Below are 18911 nucleotides of genomic sequence, written 5' to 3'. Positions count from 1 at the left end.
GAAAAAAAGTCACTGTTTTCGACCTAGTCACTCTATCTTGATCAAATTTGGTACAGTCGTTTATAGGCGCAATAAACTCTCTAATATTAAGTTTCACGACAATAGCTCAGAAAATAACGTTAAAAAATAAAGTTATTGAGAAAAGTCACTGTTCGTGACTTTGGCGTTTGTATGGGAGATATATGATTTCTATTCTCTTACGGTCTAGGAGGAGTTCGCGTCGATTCAGACGGACGGACGGATGGACATGGCTATTTGAACTCGTGCTGATCAAGAATATAAAGTATATATGGTCAGAAATGCTTACTTCTATGCGTTGCACTTTTCTGACCAAAATGAATGTACCCTTTTTCCAAAGGGTATGGAAATCAAAAATATCGACAAACACATCGATCGACATCGCCTTTGTTTATATAAACCCTTAGAAGTGAGCATCTTTCGAGTCATCTCGGAGTAAATCAAACTCCTTACGATCGTAGACACACTCTTTCTCTCTCCTTCCGACCCAAATCTGATATTAGTCAAGTTGGTTTCAGTTAACATTTTTTTTTTACGATTTTTTTACATTCCAAATGTGTGGGGTAGTAAAATGAAAATTACATACATAATTTACATTACATAATAGAAAAGAAAAATAATAATGATGATGATGGCTTCCGGTAAATTCTTAATAGAAACGACGTTTGATCTTCTTCGTCAATTTTATTTTGGGGTAAGTAGCCTCACGAACCATGACTGGAATACGCGAGTTCTGATCGTCCTTGGAGTTGCTCGACTTGCCCTTCGCATCAAAGAAATCAAAATCAGTCTTCATTTTAGTATAGGTCGGCTTGATTGTGGGATCCGACAGAGTCTCCCATTCGGTGTCGTCCAGCTGCTCCTCCGACTGTGGCGCATCGTTGTGGACGCACATGGAAAAGTGCTTCTCCTCCAATGAGACTGAAGTCTGGGCCGAAATCGTGCGTTGATTTCCGGACGATACGGCATCCTGGTTCTGGTCAAGTCCCACTACGGACATACGGTTCATTTGGAACCAGAAGCTCCTCCTTATATTGATTTGCTTCCCTGTCTGCAACAAATAACAAATTTGTGTCATCCCTCTCTGTCTCTCTCGCTCGCTCTCTCTCTCTCACTTTTTGCACTTACCCACTGCTTATACATATATCTCAAAGACGATCCAGGCAAATACGAATCCGAGTACGAATATGTATCCGAATACGTACCGAGTCGTCTCGCCATCACAGTGTGCTAATTTGAACCAGCATTTCTCCAGGATATCCTCAGCTTCTTCAAACAAAGGACTCCCACCTCGGTTTTGGTTCCGACTCTACAGCGCTTCGAAAAATAGACAAAAGGTTAAACATTTTAGAAAATATATATTTTAGTTTGTCTTTTTCTGCTGTTTCTTTGCCCCTTGCTTCAGTTTGAATGAATATTTTTTTCTGGCATGCCTTGGGTACACTTTTTGGTCATAAACCAGCCTACTTGGATGATGTTTGATTTTTTATCGGTTTTAAAATTGTTTTTCCCTCTAGTCATCCGCCTACTTGAAATCCGACGGAACAAAATTATACAGAGTTGGTCCCATGATCCATGAGGTGGTCCATGCAGGGAAGGGCAACTCCTAACCCAATCCTGTCTATTAAGGGTCCGACCATACAAGTATATATATTCTTGATCAGAGTCACCGTTTGTCGCCGTAATCCTATGGGAGCTATAAAATATAGTCACCCGATCTTGATCAAATTTGACACAGTCGTTTATAGGCATAAACTCACTAATATTAAATTTCACGACAATAGCTCAGAAAATAACGAAGTTATTGAAAAAAGTCACTATTCGTGACTTTGATGTTTATTTGGGAGCTACATATATGATATAGTGGTCCGATCCGGCTGAATCCGAGATTTACAACCCCTGCAGTATATACAAGCAAAATTTCAGCTCTGTAGCTCTAACGGTCTAGGAGGAGTTTGCGTTGATCCAGACGGACGGACGGGCGGACATGGCTATATGAACGCGTCTCGTCATGCTGATTAAGAATATATGTATATACTTTGTATGGTCGGAGATGCTTCGTTCTATGAGTTGCACACTTTTGACCAAAATTGATATACCCTTTTTGCAAGGGTATAAAAACTGGAGCTTAGGCAAGAGACAAGAAGTCCAATAGATAAAGAATTGTTTAATAAAGCCGCGTCAGATCTTAAAAAGAAATTACTGGAGTTAAAACAAGAATCTCTAACAGAGTATCTAAAGAGCTTAGATCCACATTCGCCGAATCAAGAACACAATCTCTGGAGAGCTACGAAGTATCTGAAAGGCCCAACAATCAGAAAAGTTCCTATCAAGGATATCAACGGAGGAGCATGATGCGAATCTGAAAAAGAAAAAATAAACGCTTTTGCTCAACATCTGTATACAGTCTCTCAGCCAAACGATATTCATGACTCTGGTATAGAAGCAGAAGTAATTATTCCTTGACTCTCCAAATCAAATGAGTATATCAATTCGAAAAACCAGCTTTGAAGAAGTCTGCGGAGAATTCAAATTAATTAATACTAAAAAGTCTCCCGGATATGATCAGATTGAGTGTCGTGAGTCGATTGAATTCCTGACACTTATTTATAACTTCATCGTTCGTCTTAAACACTACCCTAGTCAGTGGAAATGCCCCATTAGTCTGGTGGCTACTTTTTTCAAAGTATTAGAAAAATACTGCTGGGAAGAGTGTTGCCAGTGTTGGACGATCTTACCATCATATCCGAACATCAGTTTGGGTTCAGATAGCAGCATGGAACACATGAGCAATGCTCTTGAAAATAAGGAATACTGGTTCGTAGTTTTTCTTGATATGCAGCAAGCGTTTGACCGAGTATGGCACGATGGCATTCTGTATAAAATAAAGAAATGGCTTTCTTCTCCTTACTATCTATTATTAAAGTCTTATCTTGGCAACAGACATTTCTATGTTCGACAACAAGGAGAAATCTCAAATCTCTTTACTATAAATGCAGGAGTTCCCCAAGGAAGTGTTTTAGGCCCTGTACTTTATACATTATTTACAACTGCCTTGCCTATCGCATCTAATGTCAACGTGTCTACATATGCAGATGTTACGGCGATAATTAACTCGCAAAAGTCTGTACAAGCAACATACTCCTTAAGACGAGGAAATTGTCCAAAAGTCTTACTAAACGATAGTAAAATCCCCCCAAAGAGATTCATGTTGAAAGAAAGAAAGAAAAACAGAAGCAGCTGAACCAAAAAAATTAACCGGCTATTAGGACACAAGTCCCAACATTGAAAACAACGTAAGACTTTACAAAACAATATTAAAGCCTGTTTGAACGCAAAGTTGTCTCGGGCTATCAGAACGGGCTTTCTTTCATAATTTTCCCGGTCTTTTCGTCATTTTTCACTGTGTTTTTATTTTTTGGCAACGCTCTCCATCGGATAAGAGTGCGAAACTTGGCGTTTTTTTAATAAAAATAAATAGTTACGAATAGCAACAAATATAGTAAAACCTATAAATCAATTTTTTTTTGTTAATTTTAAAAGATTTAAACAAATTTGTATCAATTTCATGTGCCTTTCTAACCAGAAATGACAGCAAAGCAATCTGTCCCACTTACTTATTGCGCGCACCTTAGTGGGTAGGTTAAAGTCCCCAAGGACAATTATTTGGTAGTCAAAACCGAGAAGATTCCATTTGAATAAGCATTCAAACACTAAGCGGTGTTTCATTAGAAGTCGCCTCCGATATTCAAATTCAAGATTGGCGGCAACGACTATCATATCGATACAAGCGATAAAAAGAACCATAGATCTCTCATCACTATCGAGTTGCATTCCCGATCTTCGTTTTCGATGTTCGACTATTTTGTTCGATGTTGGCATCCAATGTTGGCTTCATCGGTTCGAGTTCGACTCCGATGTTCGACGTGGTTGCAAGGAGTTTGGGTGGCTTCGAGTGGTTCGTGTGGCTTCGGGTGGCTTGAAGCGAATATTCACGGCGAAAATTCATTTTGGCCCGGCGAAGTTTCAAACTGGTCCGGCGAATTCGTTTTTTTGTTGTTATTGTTGCGAATCGTGATCGGAGACGGACGTTGTTGCGGACAGTTTGTTAAAGAAGAATTTGAAAAAGGAAAATTGAAAAATATTGAGAGAGAATTTGTTTTTTTTTCGGGTGAAGGTGCAAAAAGAAAAAGCGCGATCGGTGCTAGTGCTAAACGTTGATAATAATAGTAGAAAAAAAAGGAGCAGAACAACAAATTTAAGCACAGGAAGAGTCCTTGCAACAACAATATGCATTCTTTGTTTGCCGCCGCCGAAATCGCTGGCAGAAGTGCAGGAGTGCAGTGCCAGCAAAAATGTTGTTAACAAAATATAAAAGAATAATCGTAAAGGAAAACGGAAATCTACACGTTGATTTTTTTTTGTTTGTGTCTTGTGATATATTTTTTTGTGGTTTGTTTGGAAAATTGTTAACAACTTTTACAAGTTGTCTATTTTGTCGGTGTGTGTGTGTGTGTGTGTATGTCGCGTATGCATGTTTATATGTATGATCGCGCGCGCGCGTGCGTATTTGGGCACGGTATCAGTGTGTGCGTGTGTTTCTCTCTCTCGCGCTCTCACAGCGCGCAGCCTGTTTTAAGTGTGTGTTAGTGTGAAACAGGAGGCAAAAGGCACACAGAGAGAGAAAGAGAGAGCGAAGAAGGAAGCGTCGTTTTTGCTGAATTTCAAAAAAAGAAAAGAAAAGAAAAATTCAAAGAAAAAATATAGAAAAAAAACAGGCTGAAATATTTCAAGCCTGGCAATGTCGTCGTCGACTATATCGTGGGCGTGTTTGTTCTTAATTGTTCATTCCATTAAACCAAATTTGCTGCAAAATACCTAAAAGAAAAACAACCAACATTTTTCCTCACACACACAAACGCACACGCATACACATACAATTCTAACCAAAAAGAGGAAAACGAGTGGAAACAACAACTTTTCAAAACGGTGCCAAACAAAACAAAACAAAAAAAAAAAATTTGAAAAATTGAAACATCGAAAACAATTTCGATCGATAAAGTGGATTACCTACAGCAATGCAATTTAATTGGCACCGCCAATCCCCTCCACCACATAGAAATCGGAATAACAATCGGATTTGGATTTGGATTAACAAAATGATGGCTCTGCCAATATTGATGCTGCTGCTTATGTTGCATGCAACTAGCAGCAGTGTTCAAGCAACGGGTAAGTTTTTTTTTTCTTTTTAATTTTCGAATTGAATCGAATCCATATTTGTTTATTAAAATCCCAGTCAAGTACAGGTGTGCCATTCATGTATAGACCGCGATGGATAATAGTAGACGGTGGAAATCTTCAGTAATAGACAGGAACAATTATTAACTCTATACATATATATTTCGTTTTTTACTCATTCGATCATTCACTTTATACACTTTAATTGATACGAAACATCGTCATATCTCTTCATTGCATATTCTTTCGGCGGAGATACTATCTTACTTGGAAACGAAATAATTTGCGCTAAATACAGACAATTTCGACCACTTATTAAAACTAGTTAAATATTGCTTAAATTAATAGCAGAAATCGATGTTTACCATAAGGCCAATTGTTTGCCTTTTGGAAGGTTGACGATCTCTTATTTGTTCTGAAATTTCTAGTGATTTGGCACTGCTAATCCTTTGATCAGGTTTCAGGATATAATTCAGATTCAGCTATTTTTTGATTAGAGATTGCACACATTTTAAAGTTAGTGTTTGCACTATTTAGTTAAGTGTTTTGATCAGAATAGGTTAATTCAAATGATCATCTCCACTATTAATGTGCTAATCAATGAATAAATGGATTGTGTCTAGGTTTAGACTGTCGGATCTACATAGTTCTTCTTGGATATTGAGATTTGATCAGCTCCAAAGAAGCCCCACTGGTTGAAGATGGCTTAAAATTTGCCTCTTCTTTACTCTTTCAAATGTTTGTAAAATTCTTTTCAATGATTTTCCAAAGCGCAGCAGCAGCAGCTCGCTCACTATTTCAGTGCATTTCTACAGTGTTGTATGTGTGTGCCTGTATGTGTTGGTTGTCTACCAACATCAACCACCATTCTCTTTACATTGCATATTCCTTTTCATCGTTTTTTCGTCATTTGCTTTTGCCTGCTTTTCGGACAGGTGGTCGCTGGTCCGCTCTTTCTCTCTTTTTCTCTCTCTCTGGATCATGCTCTTGTTTTATGGTGGTTCGCGTTCGTTCGTTCTCTCTTGCTTTAGTTTTTGCCGTCGGCAGGCATATAGACACACTCACACACATGTTTGCCATGTTTCTTTGCCGAAGTACTTTGTTTGTGTCTTCCCCCAACTTCCTGTATGTGATCCAACTTCAGCCCCTCTCCCCCGCTGTATCCACATAATTAGTCTCACTTGTCACCAAGAAACAAACATTTGATGTACTTTTATGCCTTTTGCCTTCGCCTATGGACGGAGAAGGAGTGTATTTGCATATTTCTCTTGTCTAATCATTGTATCCACAAACCATGTATGTGTGTGTAGGTGGAGTAGGAGTCTCAAAAAAAAAATGCCAATGTTTACTAAGAATTTACAGAGTTTGTCCACCTATGTACACATATCATTTCCACGTTTTTTTAAGTGGAATTTAAGTAGAAGGCCCCAAAAAAACAAATAAATGTTTCAACTTAGGTCTAGAGTCTAGACCCACACAAAATACTTAATTGTTCGAATCTTAGTTTTACCTCGTTGTCAAAGTTATTCTGGAAAATGTTTCAATTTTGTCTTATTTTAATATACGTATTATACTACAGCGAAGAATTAGACTCGACCGATTGACTTTTGACATAACAAACTCTAAATATGTATACCCCTCTATAGCATGAACTATCATTAACTCGAAAATTTGGAGTATTATTATTTAAAAAAGAGAAAATGGCTTCTCCCATTACGCTAAAAGAAATTCAATTTTAGTTTATGAGCTTTATGTAATAGAAAAATGTTTTATAATTAAAAGGAATCAAGCAAAAATTCCTTAAAAATTGTTATCGTTTCTAAAGGGACATTTTATTTCCCCCCCCCCATCTACTTGAACTGAAAGGGAATGAAAGCATTGCATTAATTTTTGCTTGAGTTTCTATCAATTGATAAAATAATGTATAGATAAACATTGAAGGTTTTGTGCTTTAGGCTTTTAAACTAAAAAAGGCATATCTGGAGTACCCTAGAACCTTAACTTAACTTAATTATGATAATTATCAAATTTGATAGAAAGATTTTGGTTGGATTCAGGTTTTTCTTGGTTTTTGATTCTCTTCGTATTTTACTCACAATCTTGTAACGGTTTTTGAGGAGCAGACACCAGGATAGGACGAACGAACGAACCACCACCATCATGACAAGGAAAAAAGAACGACAGCTGTGCCGCGCCAGCTATCACATAGCACTTCAGGATCAACCCCTGGCCTAGAAGGCAGGCAGGCGGCATATTGCACACTCGTTTCGTTCCTGAAGTTTCATATATGCTTGAAAGATCAAATTACGATAAGCCCCTTCAGCTAAAGAGAGAGAGGGAGAGACAACGAGAGAGAGAGAGGAAGAGGGAGAGAGATAACCATATGGAGACTGTATGCTACCTAGGTCCAGGGAAGGGCTCAGACCCAGAGACTCAGACCCAGGCGCGCAGGCACATAATAATTATTGAAACAAGTTCTACTACTACCCAAGATCATTTTGTATTTTTTTTTCTGTGCTGTATTCGTTTTCAACAATTTCAATGTCGTTTCATTTGGCTGTGCTTGCTTTCTCTCTCTTCCTCTTTAGGGCCTCTCTCTCGCCCTCTGTTGATGTTCTTTGCTTTACATTGCTATTTCCTGTATGTCCTTTGAAACACCCTGAAAAACAAAATAAAATTAAGTGAAATGTTTGCCGTCCGTTTCTCTTTTTGACTTTAGTAAGTCACGCAACTGCAACAATAACAAAAACAACTTAATAAATGAGAGTCCTTTTGGAGTCCTTTGTCCTCCAGTAAACTTTATGTATTGGTATTTTATATGTCCACGATTTATGATCTCGATTCTCTAATAATGTATATTTAAAGTATTATTGTTTAAACAATTTAAAACAGCAAAAAATATTAAAAACTTTTTAAATCATATGCTTATTTAAGTTAGCTTACATATTTAAATCAAATAAAAAATAAATGTATCTATTTTAACTAGTAATAATAATCAGTATTGCGAACAGAAACGGAGTGAAGCACCAAAATGTATGTGAATTGTATTCAATAATTTCAAATATAAATCATTGTGTACTTTATTTTAATTTCAATTTTTTTCTTAGTCTATTTATCTTGATTTAAACAGAATTAGAGACTGAAAATTCAAATGTATTCAAGCAAGACTCTTATTTATGTTCTGAATATTGAATGTTAAAGATAAATTCATTTACGAAATTTAATCTTGAATGTGTGTAAACAAAAATGTTACTCGAAATGACTTAAGTTGATCGTTTTCAAAGTGATTTGATTTTTGGGATTTTTTTCACATTAATGATTTGTATATGCGAGGCTCGTTAATGATCGATGAATCGATCGATGCCAAGAGATCGTTAAGAGATGCTTGAAAATCTATTCACAGAAGCTTTAATTAGTTTTTGTTTTGTTTAGTTTTTCTTTCTTATTTTAATGATCAACTGAAGTTGAGATGATTGAGTATAGGGTATGTACACACATACACACATCTGTAGGTTATTCTTTAACTAACCAAAGATAGTCATAAATACATACATACTGAAGTTTAGGTTAAAGCTAGAATCAAAACAATTACCATTAACTTTGTGGGTAAGTTGAGGTCTCCTCTCATTTAGCACACATCTGAAATGAACATAATGATTGCCATTTCTTAGTTCAGTTCATAGTCTATATAATGGAGACTAACGAGAGAGGGAGTGAAATGATCGCAGAGAAAGGTTAAATGAAAGAGTAGGATGCAGAGGGAGGAAAAAGAAGAAACTTGCATTTCTTTGCTATGAATGCGAAAGAGTTAAATCAACACACGGTACAAAGCTGGCTTGAAGCTGCTGCTGCTGCTGAAGACCAACCAGCACAGTGGTTGCACTTAAATTTTTGTTTGCCAGGATTACTTAAATTTTAAATATCCAAATATTTTAAAATATGATTAATCATAAATCATATTTGGGTTTAAAGGAATTTTCATTCAGATGGGAATACCGAAGAATTCCATTAAATTGCAACCACTGTGCGAGAGAGAGAGAGCAGTGAGAAGAGACTCTGCAATAGTGAGTCAGGAGAGATATACTTAATTGTTGTTGGCCATCTCTCTCCCTCTCTCTTGTGGCATCGCGTGTAAGCTGCATCCCCCATACCCTTTCAATTCCATTTCATTCCAAGAGACAGAAAGAGAGAGATACAAGAGCCTGGCTTGATGATAATTGTTAAGTCTCATGGACTGGTCTGGTCCCGGATCGTTTGGTCTTTTAGACCTGGCCCTGGCCAAGACGCAAGACAACAATAATAACAACAGCAGCAGCAGCAACAACAACAACAACATTCAATTGTTTGATGTTGTTGGTTTTTGACTTTGCGTTTGGGTTCATTCGTTGATGTTCGTTTCTTTTTCATCGTTTCGCCGTTCATTTGTTCTTCGCTTTGCTTGTTGTCGCTGCTGCTGCTGCTCTGCCGGCTCTCTGCTCGCTTATGTCGTCCACCATGTTGAGGTTGTCAGCCTTTTTGGAACCGCCGCCGTCGCCGCTATTAGAATAGGACGGGCAAAGACAAGACCAAGACCAGAGACCCAAAGAGAGGGACAACAGAGTCTTAACTGGCGACGTGAAGAAAGAAAGAGAGGGTGAGATGGAGATATACAAAGCAGAGGTTGTGAGACTAAAAGTAGAAGAAGAAGGAAGGTTAAAATACAAAACTTGTTCGGTCAGTGCGTGTATCTTGGCTCTTTCTTATGTCTGCCTGTATGTACATACATACATACATATGTATGTATCTTGTATCTATCACACTGTGTATGTGTGTGTGTGTGTCTGTGTGTGTTAGGGCCATAAAGAAAACTCATTAAACAGAGGATCGCGTGAATGGGGAGGGGGGTAAAGTTCGGTGAGAGAGGTGAAATGAAGCAAAAGAAACAACCAAAGGTCCATCATCATTAAAATACACATACAGAAATGTTGCATACGTGTAAAGTAAAAGAATTCATAACTTATAAAATGATTTTCCTTGATTTCTGTGGATTATTCACTGCCCAAACATACATTTTTTCCCATGTTTGCAGAAAAATTACCCCCCCTACCCCCACTCAATGAAAGAAAAGTTGTTGTCATCGTGTCATCGATGTGCACAAAATTGGTAAATCAACAATCGAGAGTCATGTTTTATGCAATGGGAAAATGTTTTCCACAAAACACATTAGGAAAATACACGTATCAAGAGAGTGAAAGAGAGAGAGAAAACGGAAACTACAACCAAAAAAAAAAAAACTTGAGTGGTTTTGCCCTCTCTTCTGCTCCTTTTTCGATCTCAAAACATTCTACCTGACAACAACAGAAAAGAAAAAAATCAGAAACTTGTCTCTGCTTTGCTTTTTAAGGTGTGCCCAACACACACACACATGCATACACAGCAGAAAGAAAGAGAAAAACAATACGAACAACTGAAGAATATCAAAAAAAAAAAAAAAAAAAAAATGGTTTGCTTTTTAACAGGATCTCCTCCCAAATGTTCGCAAAAAAAAACCAAACTAAACGGAACTGCATTGTCAATATTCTCTCCCGCTCTCTCACTCTCTCACATATCAAGTAACAAAATGTTGACCAAATGCTGTCGCTTATTATACCTTATAAAATATCCTTCACCCTTTAGGTTAAACAGGCTCAGACAGACTAAAATCAATGTTAAAAAGAGTATCTCATGGTCGAATAATTAACTTGTAACTTTTGATACTTAACACATCAAAAATAAGCAAAAAAAAAAAAATTTTATTTTCGACTCTTTTTCTTTTTTTGTATGTAATTAAGTCTTAAGTTACCATCGGAGCCAGAGAAAAGATATAATGTTGTTGAGGTTGATGGGAAAGTTTCATTTTCGGCGGCATCGATTAATTAATAAATGTGACAGTAAATGGTCGAGAGATAAGTGAGAAGCAATAAATAAATCGAGAAAAACAAGAAAACCAAAAGATGATCGTTTAAAAAAAACAGAAGACCGAAATTGACTTTCACAAGACATTGTTGCAACACTTCTTTTTCAACGTTTATCATTCAAATTATGTATGCAAATGTATGTTTGTACTTGTTTAATCTTTAGAATTATGATGAAACCTAATTTAATGTCCTTATACCGATTTAGTCATAAACGCGCCTTATAGAAGAGAAGGGAAAAGGTGTTTGGGATTGAACTGAACTGTATCTGTATTGTAGTATGGACCTGAATGTATAGAAACGAGTTTTGGTGGGTTTGCCCTTTTGTTTTGTTTTTAATTGGGGGAGGAGGTTTCACATTTCACTTAATTTGTAGATCAGCTTTTCATGGATATATGTATGTATGTACATATATGTTCAATGATAGTTATCAACCGTTAGAAGAAATGCATTTGCATAATCAATAACAGTTAGTCTCTCATTCATCTCTCTCTCCGCTCTCTGCTCTGTACAGGTATATTCATCAATGAACAGTTATGGTTGTTGGTGGGGGGGGCGCTAAGTCTGGGTGGTCGAGGTTTGCTTCCTCTTGAGATACACATAAGTTGACAAATTAGCAACTTCAAATGTGAAAAAAGATGGGACGGAGACGAAGAAGAAGACATAGCAAAAGGAGTTGGAAAAAAAACAAATTATGAATCGAGTTCAAAACTTTGAAGCGGGCAGCAGACTTAAACTAAACATTCACACGCTGTCGATGTTGTTTTAGAGCAAGTCTGCCGGAAGTGTTAAATACTTTACTTAATTTTAAATACACACAAGCCTTAAGAGAGAGAGAGAGATTGAAAGATCATCATATAATATCCCACTCATATGCCATTATTTTTATAGTTTTGTCAACTTGCAACCCTTTCTTTCTTTTTTTTCTCTCTTTTAAGTTAGGCGCGCATTTTTGTCTCTCTTTCTTCCGCTCTTCACGTACTGCTCCTCTCTCATGAGGGTGTTTCTCCTTTACCAAATACTTCTGCTGTTCCCACGTTTTGCAATGCTTCTTCCTCGTGTAGGCGAGGGCGAGGGTAAAGAGAAAAGTGTCGCATATGTTTTCAAGTGCAACACTTCAATTAACCAAAAAAAAAAATATATACATATGTATATATACATAAATAAAGATAAGAATACCCACAACTGCAGCTGTACAATTTCTCTCTCTCTTTTATGTTCTACCCCTCTCTCTCTCTCTCTGCCTCTCTTTATGTTCTACCCCACCATAACATTACCTCTATTATAATTTAGTGCTCAATTACCTACCCCTTCCCTTCCTTATAACTATGCTTCATGGTAGGGTAGGTCGTTATTTATGTAAATGAAATTTTGATACCACTTCACATAACAATGGTCGAAGCAAATATGCTAACATTCTCATATATGTACATACATACATATATATTCTTATTCTCATTTGTCTGTACATACCCCAATATCTAAGACCAGATATTATATAAGAAAAAGGAAAAACATGTTTTGGTCATGATAAGTCAAATCCCTTCGAAATTCTTAAGAAAATCAAACCACAAAAACCACAAATTTCCTATATGGATAATGAGTGAATAAATTCTATGTTTCCATGCTTTTATGAATACCCTTTAAACACAATGTTTAATATTTGTATGCACATTATCATGTACAAATCTGAAAGTCAAGAAGAGAGAAGACACATTGCGATCCATTCAATTTCAGTCAGGTTTCATCAGGAACGGATCCAAGGGGGTCCAGGGTGTCCGTATCCCCCCTGAAATTTCAATTTCAGACTCCATTCAGGACTCGATGTTTGGGGCTAAATTGTATTTGCAGATCTCCATTGATTTTTGTTCTTTTTTGCTCACTTTCTTCTTTGTTTACTAACTAAAACAACTGAACAGTGAATAAAATGAGTAAAACAAAAAAGAGCAAGTGATCATTTTTTACGGCAGCGTCAATAATTTTGAGTCTGTCCAATAAAAAGAAGGAGAATATTTGAGAATATTCTTGAGTTTAGTAAATAATAATAATTTTACTATTAACTTATGTAAGCATTTTTTCAACTAATAGGCTTAAGAAGGCAGTGTAGGCATCTGTCTTCGTGTATACCTTTCTTGAACTGGGTAACGAAACAAAGAAGATAAAAACTTGATGAACCAATTATGGCTTAGGCATGTCCATAATGAATTACGACGGGCGGGGACAAAGCCATTGCCAGCCACTAACTCTGAACTCTGTTGCTATCGTAAATGACGACGACAACGATGATGATAGGAGAAGAGGAAGAAGATGCGAATGAAAGGCGCAGACGGAGACGGGGACGAAGAGGAAGAGGAAGACAAAGACTATGAAAGTGGCCCACTAATCTATCAAAGCTGAATACAAGCAACCAAAGATGATGATGATGAAGAAAAAGAAGTAGACACTGAAAAGCACAACAAATTTCCATGCCACATACCCCAAATACAAAAAAACAAACAAAACAAAGAGAGGGAGAGGCAGAGCGAGATACTAAGTTCATTTTCTTACTTCTCTCCTTCGGTCTCCGGTTCCCACACTCTTCCGTGTGTGTGTACTCGTGTTTTTATATGTAATATGTACATACGTTTTACGACCTGTACCCTCCCCCACTCTGTCCTCCTACTAAAACCTTTACCATACTGAACCATAGCGATCTTCTCCAACTCTTTTAAGCTACTTTTTTCATTAACACTTGACAACAACAAATTTCTTTTCCCATTTCCAACATTTTTATTGTTTTTTGGTCATAACGATCTGTGCGGATCCATGGACAGATGAGTTATATAGAGCTATATATTGATACATATATATGCACATACTTACATACATATATGTATTTATATGCGATATGCATGCTTTGCTGCTGCTGGACAGATGATGATGAAGCTTATCAGGGGGGTCAAGAAACCGATTTGCGTCGCAAAACTGAATGAAATTTTGTTGTAAGGGGACTCATGCCCCTCAGGGCAAAAGGATGTTCTTCTAATCCTCCTCCTCCTTCTTCTACTCATTCAGTTGAGTAGTTAACATCTTTAAGATAATTTAATTTTTGGCCACAAGTTTTATATTAAAAGTGGCGCTTAACGAATGTGAATTTAACCAAAAACTAAACAGCACGAGAGACATGCAGAGAAAGAGAGATGGAGAGAAACGAAGAAATAAAGCTGACGATATCAGCATAATAATAAGCAACAAAAAAGCAGCGCGACAACAATATAACCTACGATACAACAACAAAACATAAAACAAATACATACATACATGTACTATAATAAAAAAAATAACAAAAACAAAACCACGGCCAAAAATTTCTCACGCTTTTCTTCTCTGTCGTCGCCGCTGCTGGCTCACAAAGTGCCCCACCAACAACAACAACAACAGCAGCAGCAGCTTCGTCGTCGTCATTTGACGATTAAAAAACAACAACAAAAAGTAATGCAAATTCATTCAGTTTTTCTTTCAGCTTGTGTGTATTTTTGTTTTGTTTTGTTTTTCCATATTGGTTTTGGTTGTTGTTTTTCTTTTTATTGCTTATTTCTAAGAGTAGGCGGCAGATTGCAGATTTATGTACAGTTTTTGATTTTGTCTGTCTCTTAACCAGGGCAATTCTACTCCTCCCGACCCACATTATAGACTGTCTACCCAAAGGTTGATTACTTCCTTTTTCCTTAAAAAAGAAGTGGGTCCTTCCCACCCCTAACGATCTCAATGCTGGTTAATATTTAGTGAGATATTTAAAAAAGATTTGAAATATCTGAATCTGAGGTCTCAATTCCTTAGGAGTATATACATACATACACATTCACCATGTCCTGCCTTATTATATCGATTTTTAACGACTTTAATACACCAATTTACCCTTCACGATATACATGTGTAAATATAGGATATATCAGCAGTCAGGAGTACCCCTTAATTTGCAATAAATTATAGCAAAACCAGAAGCGATTTTTGCTTATCAGAGTCATTACTCGACACCCGCTTTCCCCTGCCCCCAACTGAGCCTCCTCGTAGTCACAAACTAATTTTTCTACCCTTACATAAAGAGGTACGTTTGATTTCGTGAAGCACGAGTTTGTATTCCTTCTTTATTCGACATGCAGACAGATTTCGGTCGAAAATTAAGAATTAAATCGATATCTTTGACGTGGCCATAAAATTGCCCGCTATTTGGGGCGGTCTACCACTTTGGCTTTTAAGATACACTTAGGTAGTCTTTTGATAGGGTATGCAAACTTCGTCCATGGCCATAGATAATCCAATTCTCTGTTTTTTCCCCCTTCTTCTGTAGTTTATCAGCACAAACAAAAAAGTCTCTGACGACTTAAATGCGTTTTCTCAGGCGGCAGGCCACAGCTGGCCTAATCTTTGTTTCAAAATGTAACAAGTCTATGCATGCCTGCAATGTTAATGTTAAATACAATGGAAGTATTTCGCAATATTTTGTATAAATATTTATCCTCCACAAAGGGGTGAATCTTAAATATTTTAAAAGGCCACTGAAACTGAAACAGCTCCAGCTTTTCCCTAGCCTGTGGGCGTCCGAAAGAGACGGAAGGCATTTAATTTGTTTTACTTGGAAATACTAATTTTTGTGAGGTGTGAGACGAAAACGAACTATTTTTAATGGGAATTTTAATGAAAGGTTAAATATTCGATGGGAAATTCTATTTACTTTTGTGGTTCAAGAAAAAAGGAAGTGACAGAACAACGTTAGGTCAAAAGGCCCTAAATTAACGTACAAAATCGGACTTTCAATTGGCCTAAAAACTGGCCCTGGTTTGGAGATTCTCTTTCTCTACTCATACATACTAAGGAAATTTTAGAAAAAAGTCATAAATATTTGGCCAGTTTTTGAAATGCGTCTGTAGAAAAAGCCGCAAAAGCTGATATGATTACATATCCACAAAGATTTCTTCATTGAATTACTTGGATACCCTATAATCGAAACTACGTTGGTCTTAACTTTGAGGTTTAAATACATTTGAGGACGTTTTCTTTATGTTTTCTAGAAATTTGTAATGTTATCTGTTAATTTTTGTTTTTTTTAAGTCAGTGACAAAAAGAAATGCTTTAATTAATTAACCACATTGGTGGGGCGGGGTGCCAGTTCAGGTAACCGAGATTTAAGTACATGTGTTTTGGCTTGGCTTTTCAACTGAACGCTTCATCGATAGAGCGTGAAAAGTGTGTTTTGCTTTTATCGTTGTTTGATGTGTGTGTGTGTGTGATTAACCGCGCGAAAATGAAAAGCACTGGAAAATTGTTACACCTGAAAACTGAAAATTATCATTATTAGCAGCGATGTTGTTGTTGTATGATGCGCTTGCCTAGGCAACGTTTTAACAGACGCTTAAACATGAAGATCAGCACCGATCCCTCCACCTCCGCCCTTGCCTACCCCTTCCTCTACTACGATCGACTGAATTGTAGGTGTTAGTAGATGTTGGACAAATGAATGGTTAATTGCTCAAGTTTATTTAATTGGTTTGTAAACGCAAATTAATATCAAAGATTAATTAATAAGAGAGACTAGGAACGAGAATATAAGCAAACTTTTTGAAATTTGATTAGCCGATTAAGAACTTAACTATTCACAATGGAGAGGGCTGAGATAGGTGAATTAGAGGGATGAGGGTGGGATTCCTCTTTGGTCTTCCGACCAAATGAAGGTAAAGCTTATATGATGACACAGGATACTCTTTAAGATAGTTTATTATGTTTACCCACAAAATGATGTACATCTGAATGCATATAGTGATAATAAGAGAGGGTAGAATTGTGTTAAAGGAAGCAGAAGGGGCGGCGTAGAGGAGAGTAGATCTGGAATGCGTTTTGTTTTGTAATTTTTTGCTTTTGTTTGAATTGTTTATTTTTGTTTTTTTTTATACATTTTTTTGCTCACTAATTGAGGTCAATTAGTTTGCACACATACAAATACAAACTCAATAATGTTTGCCCTGGTGGCACAACACAAACACACACACAGAACTACGGCGGGGCGACATTGTTGCGAAAAAACTGAAGACAATCAAATGTATAGCAACATTTGAAATGTTGCTCAACTTTTGCATACATCAAAATAAATTTTGCAATATTATGCATACCACCACTCACTTGTCCCCCTCGTACATGAGAGATATGACTCAACCTCTGAAGTTTCTCTACTTGTGGCGTGTGTGTGTATCTGTGTGCAAGTTAATCAAGCTTCGTTGTACAATAAAAAGAGATTTATGCCATGTCTTTTATTCCAACCATCGATCATCAAAATGTTCAATTAATGCTAACGAGTGTGAGGGAGAAGAACAATAACAACAACAACAACAACAAAACTGTTTTACACTGTAGAAAATTGCAGAAATGTTGCCAAGTAAATATCGAACTCAATTCAATTATCATTTTACTGAGTCCTCACTGTACTTTGCTCTTCAGCACTTTATATAGCAGCCAGTAGGACATACAAACATATGTTTCGTTCGTATGTATGGAAAGGGTATCCTGTAGTCGACTTGATATGTGTACATTCTTAAATTGACAGTGCACAAGGCAATTTTGTCTGATTTGTGCTTGCATTTTATGTATGCAAAAGAGGCACAGAGGCTTTTCATTGTCCTCCCCCACCTCCCCAAACACGTCCGCCTCTCACCCCAAATGACCCCCCGACACCAACCCCTACCCTTCAGTCCCTGATGATGTCTCCTTCTTCACATTTCACTTGAAGAAGACAAAGCGTTTGTTGTTCCGTCCACCGTCAGCGATTTGAATAGGTGGGGGGCTGGGATTGGGACTGGGGCCAGGGCCAATCAAGACTTATTGTCGTCGATCGTCGTACTTTCGTTCGCCTGGCAGGAAATCGCCACACGCCCAATTAGCAAACATTAAATTATATATATGTATGTATGTATGTATATAACCTATGCATGTATGTATGTGTGTATGTGTTATCTATATATTTTTTAGGCTTGCGGCTCGTTTGTTTAATTTGTGTGCTACTTCGTTTTTTTCAATGGAATAAGCAAAAAAATATAAATAAAGAAAAAAAAATGTTCAAGTTTGATTTCGTTGCACAAACATAATTTCATTTTATTTTTTATTGTTGTTTTTTTTAAATTTATATTTTTTGCAGCGTTGGTCATTAGATTCTCAAGTGAAGTGCAGTGAACTTTTTGACGAGAGACTTTGACATGCCGCCAAGGCGCCCTTAAAAGGCAACAGAGAAGAAAGAATGAAAGAACGAAAGAAAGAAAAGAATGCGCAAAGCAAGAAGAAAGACAAGACATCACAAGAGAAGAAGAAGCAAACAGAGATAGTTGTAGTACATAGTAGTAAAAACGAGAATTGCACAAACATCTTTAGCCTCTTCTGTTTCCTCTGTGTGTGTCTGTGCAATGATGTGGCATGTTAAGTAGACATAAATCGGCGACAAGTTGTAGTTAGTTATTGTTGTTGCTGTAAGCAACATAGTGGGAAGAGTCATTGGAAAGAAGAGGGGTGGGGAATGCACTACTCTGGGATTTAGATGTTGCAGACAAAAGTTGACTGACCATTGAAAAAGAGAAGATCAATTTTGTTTAAGATACATTTGAGAATGGAAACAAAATGATATTTATTGTTCATAGAGCTACAGTGAAAACTCGCTTAACATTCACACCCTGTGTTACGTCCTGTCCACTGGCCAATAGA

At 37.0% G+C, this 18911-nt stretch overlaps 1 protein-coding gene across 1 annotated transcript in view; it reads left to right on the top strand.

The window, feature by feature from the left end:
• The first annotated feature begins 4078 nt into the window (after positions 1 to 4078).
• The window catches only part of N (neurogenic locus Notch protein), a 40174-nt gene continuing 25341 nt past the window's right edge, over positions 4079 to 18911 (top strand). Inside the window, exon 1 of the mRNA XM_068302268.1 lies at positions 4079 to 5247. Coding sequence (XP_068158369.1) covers positions 5097 to 5247 — 151 coding nt within the window. The 5' untranslated portion in view covers positions 4079 to 5096. The remainder of the gene's footprint in view (positions 5248 to 18911) is intronic.

Source organism: Drosophila tropicalis, unplaced genomic scaffold, assembly GCF_018151085.1.
Source record: "Drosophila tropicalis isolate 14030-0801.00 unplaced genomic scaffold, ASM1815108v1 contig_952, whole genome shotgun sequence".
In the NCBI taxonomy this organism is placed as follows: Eukaryota; Metazoa; Arthropoda; class Insecta; order Diptera; family Drosophilidae; genus Drosophila; species Drosophila tropicalis.
This window is presented reverse-complemented; position numbering and strand designations above follow the sequence as displayed.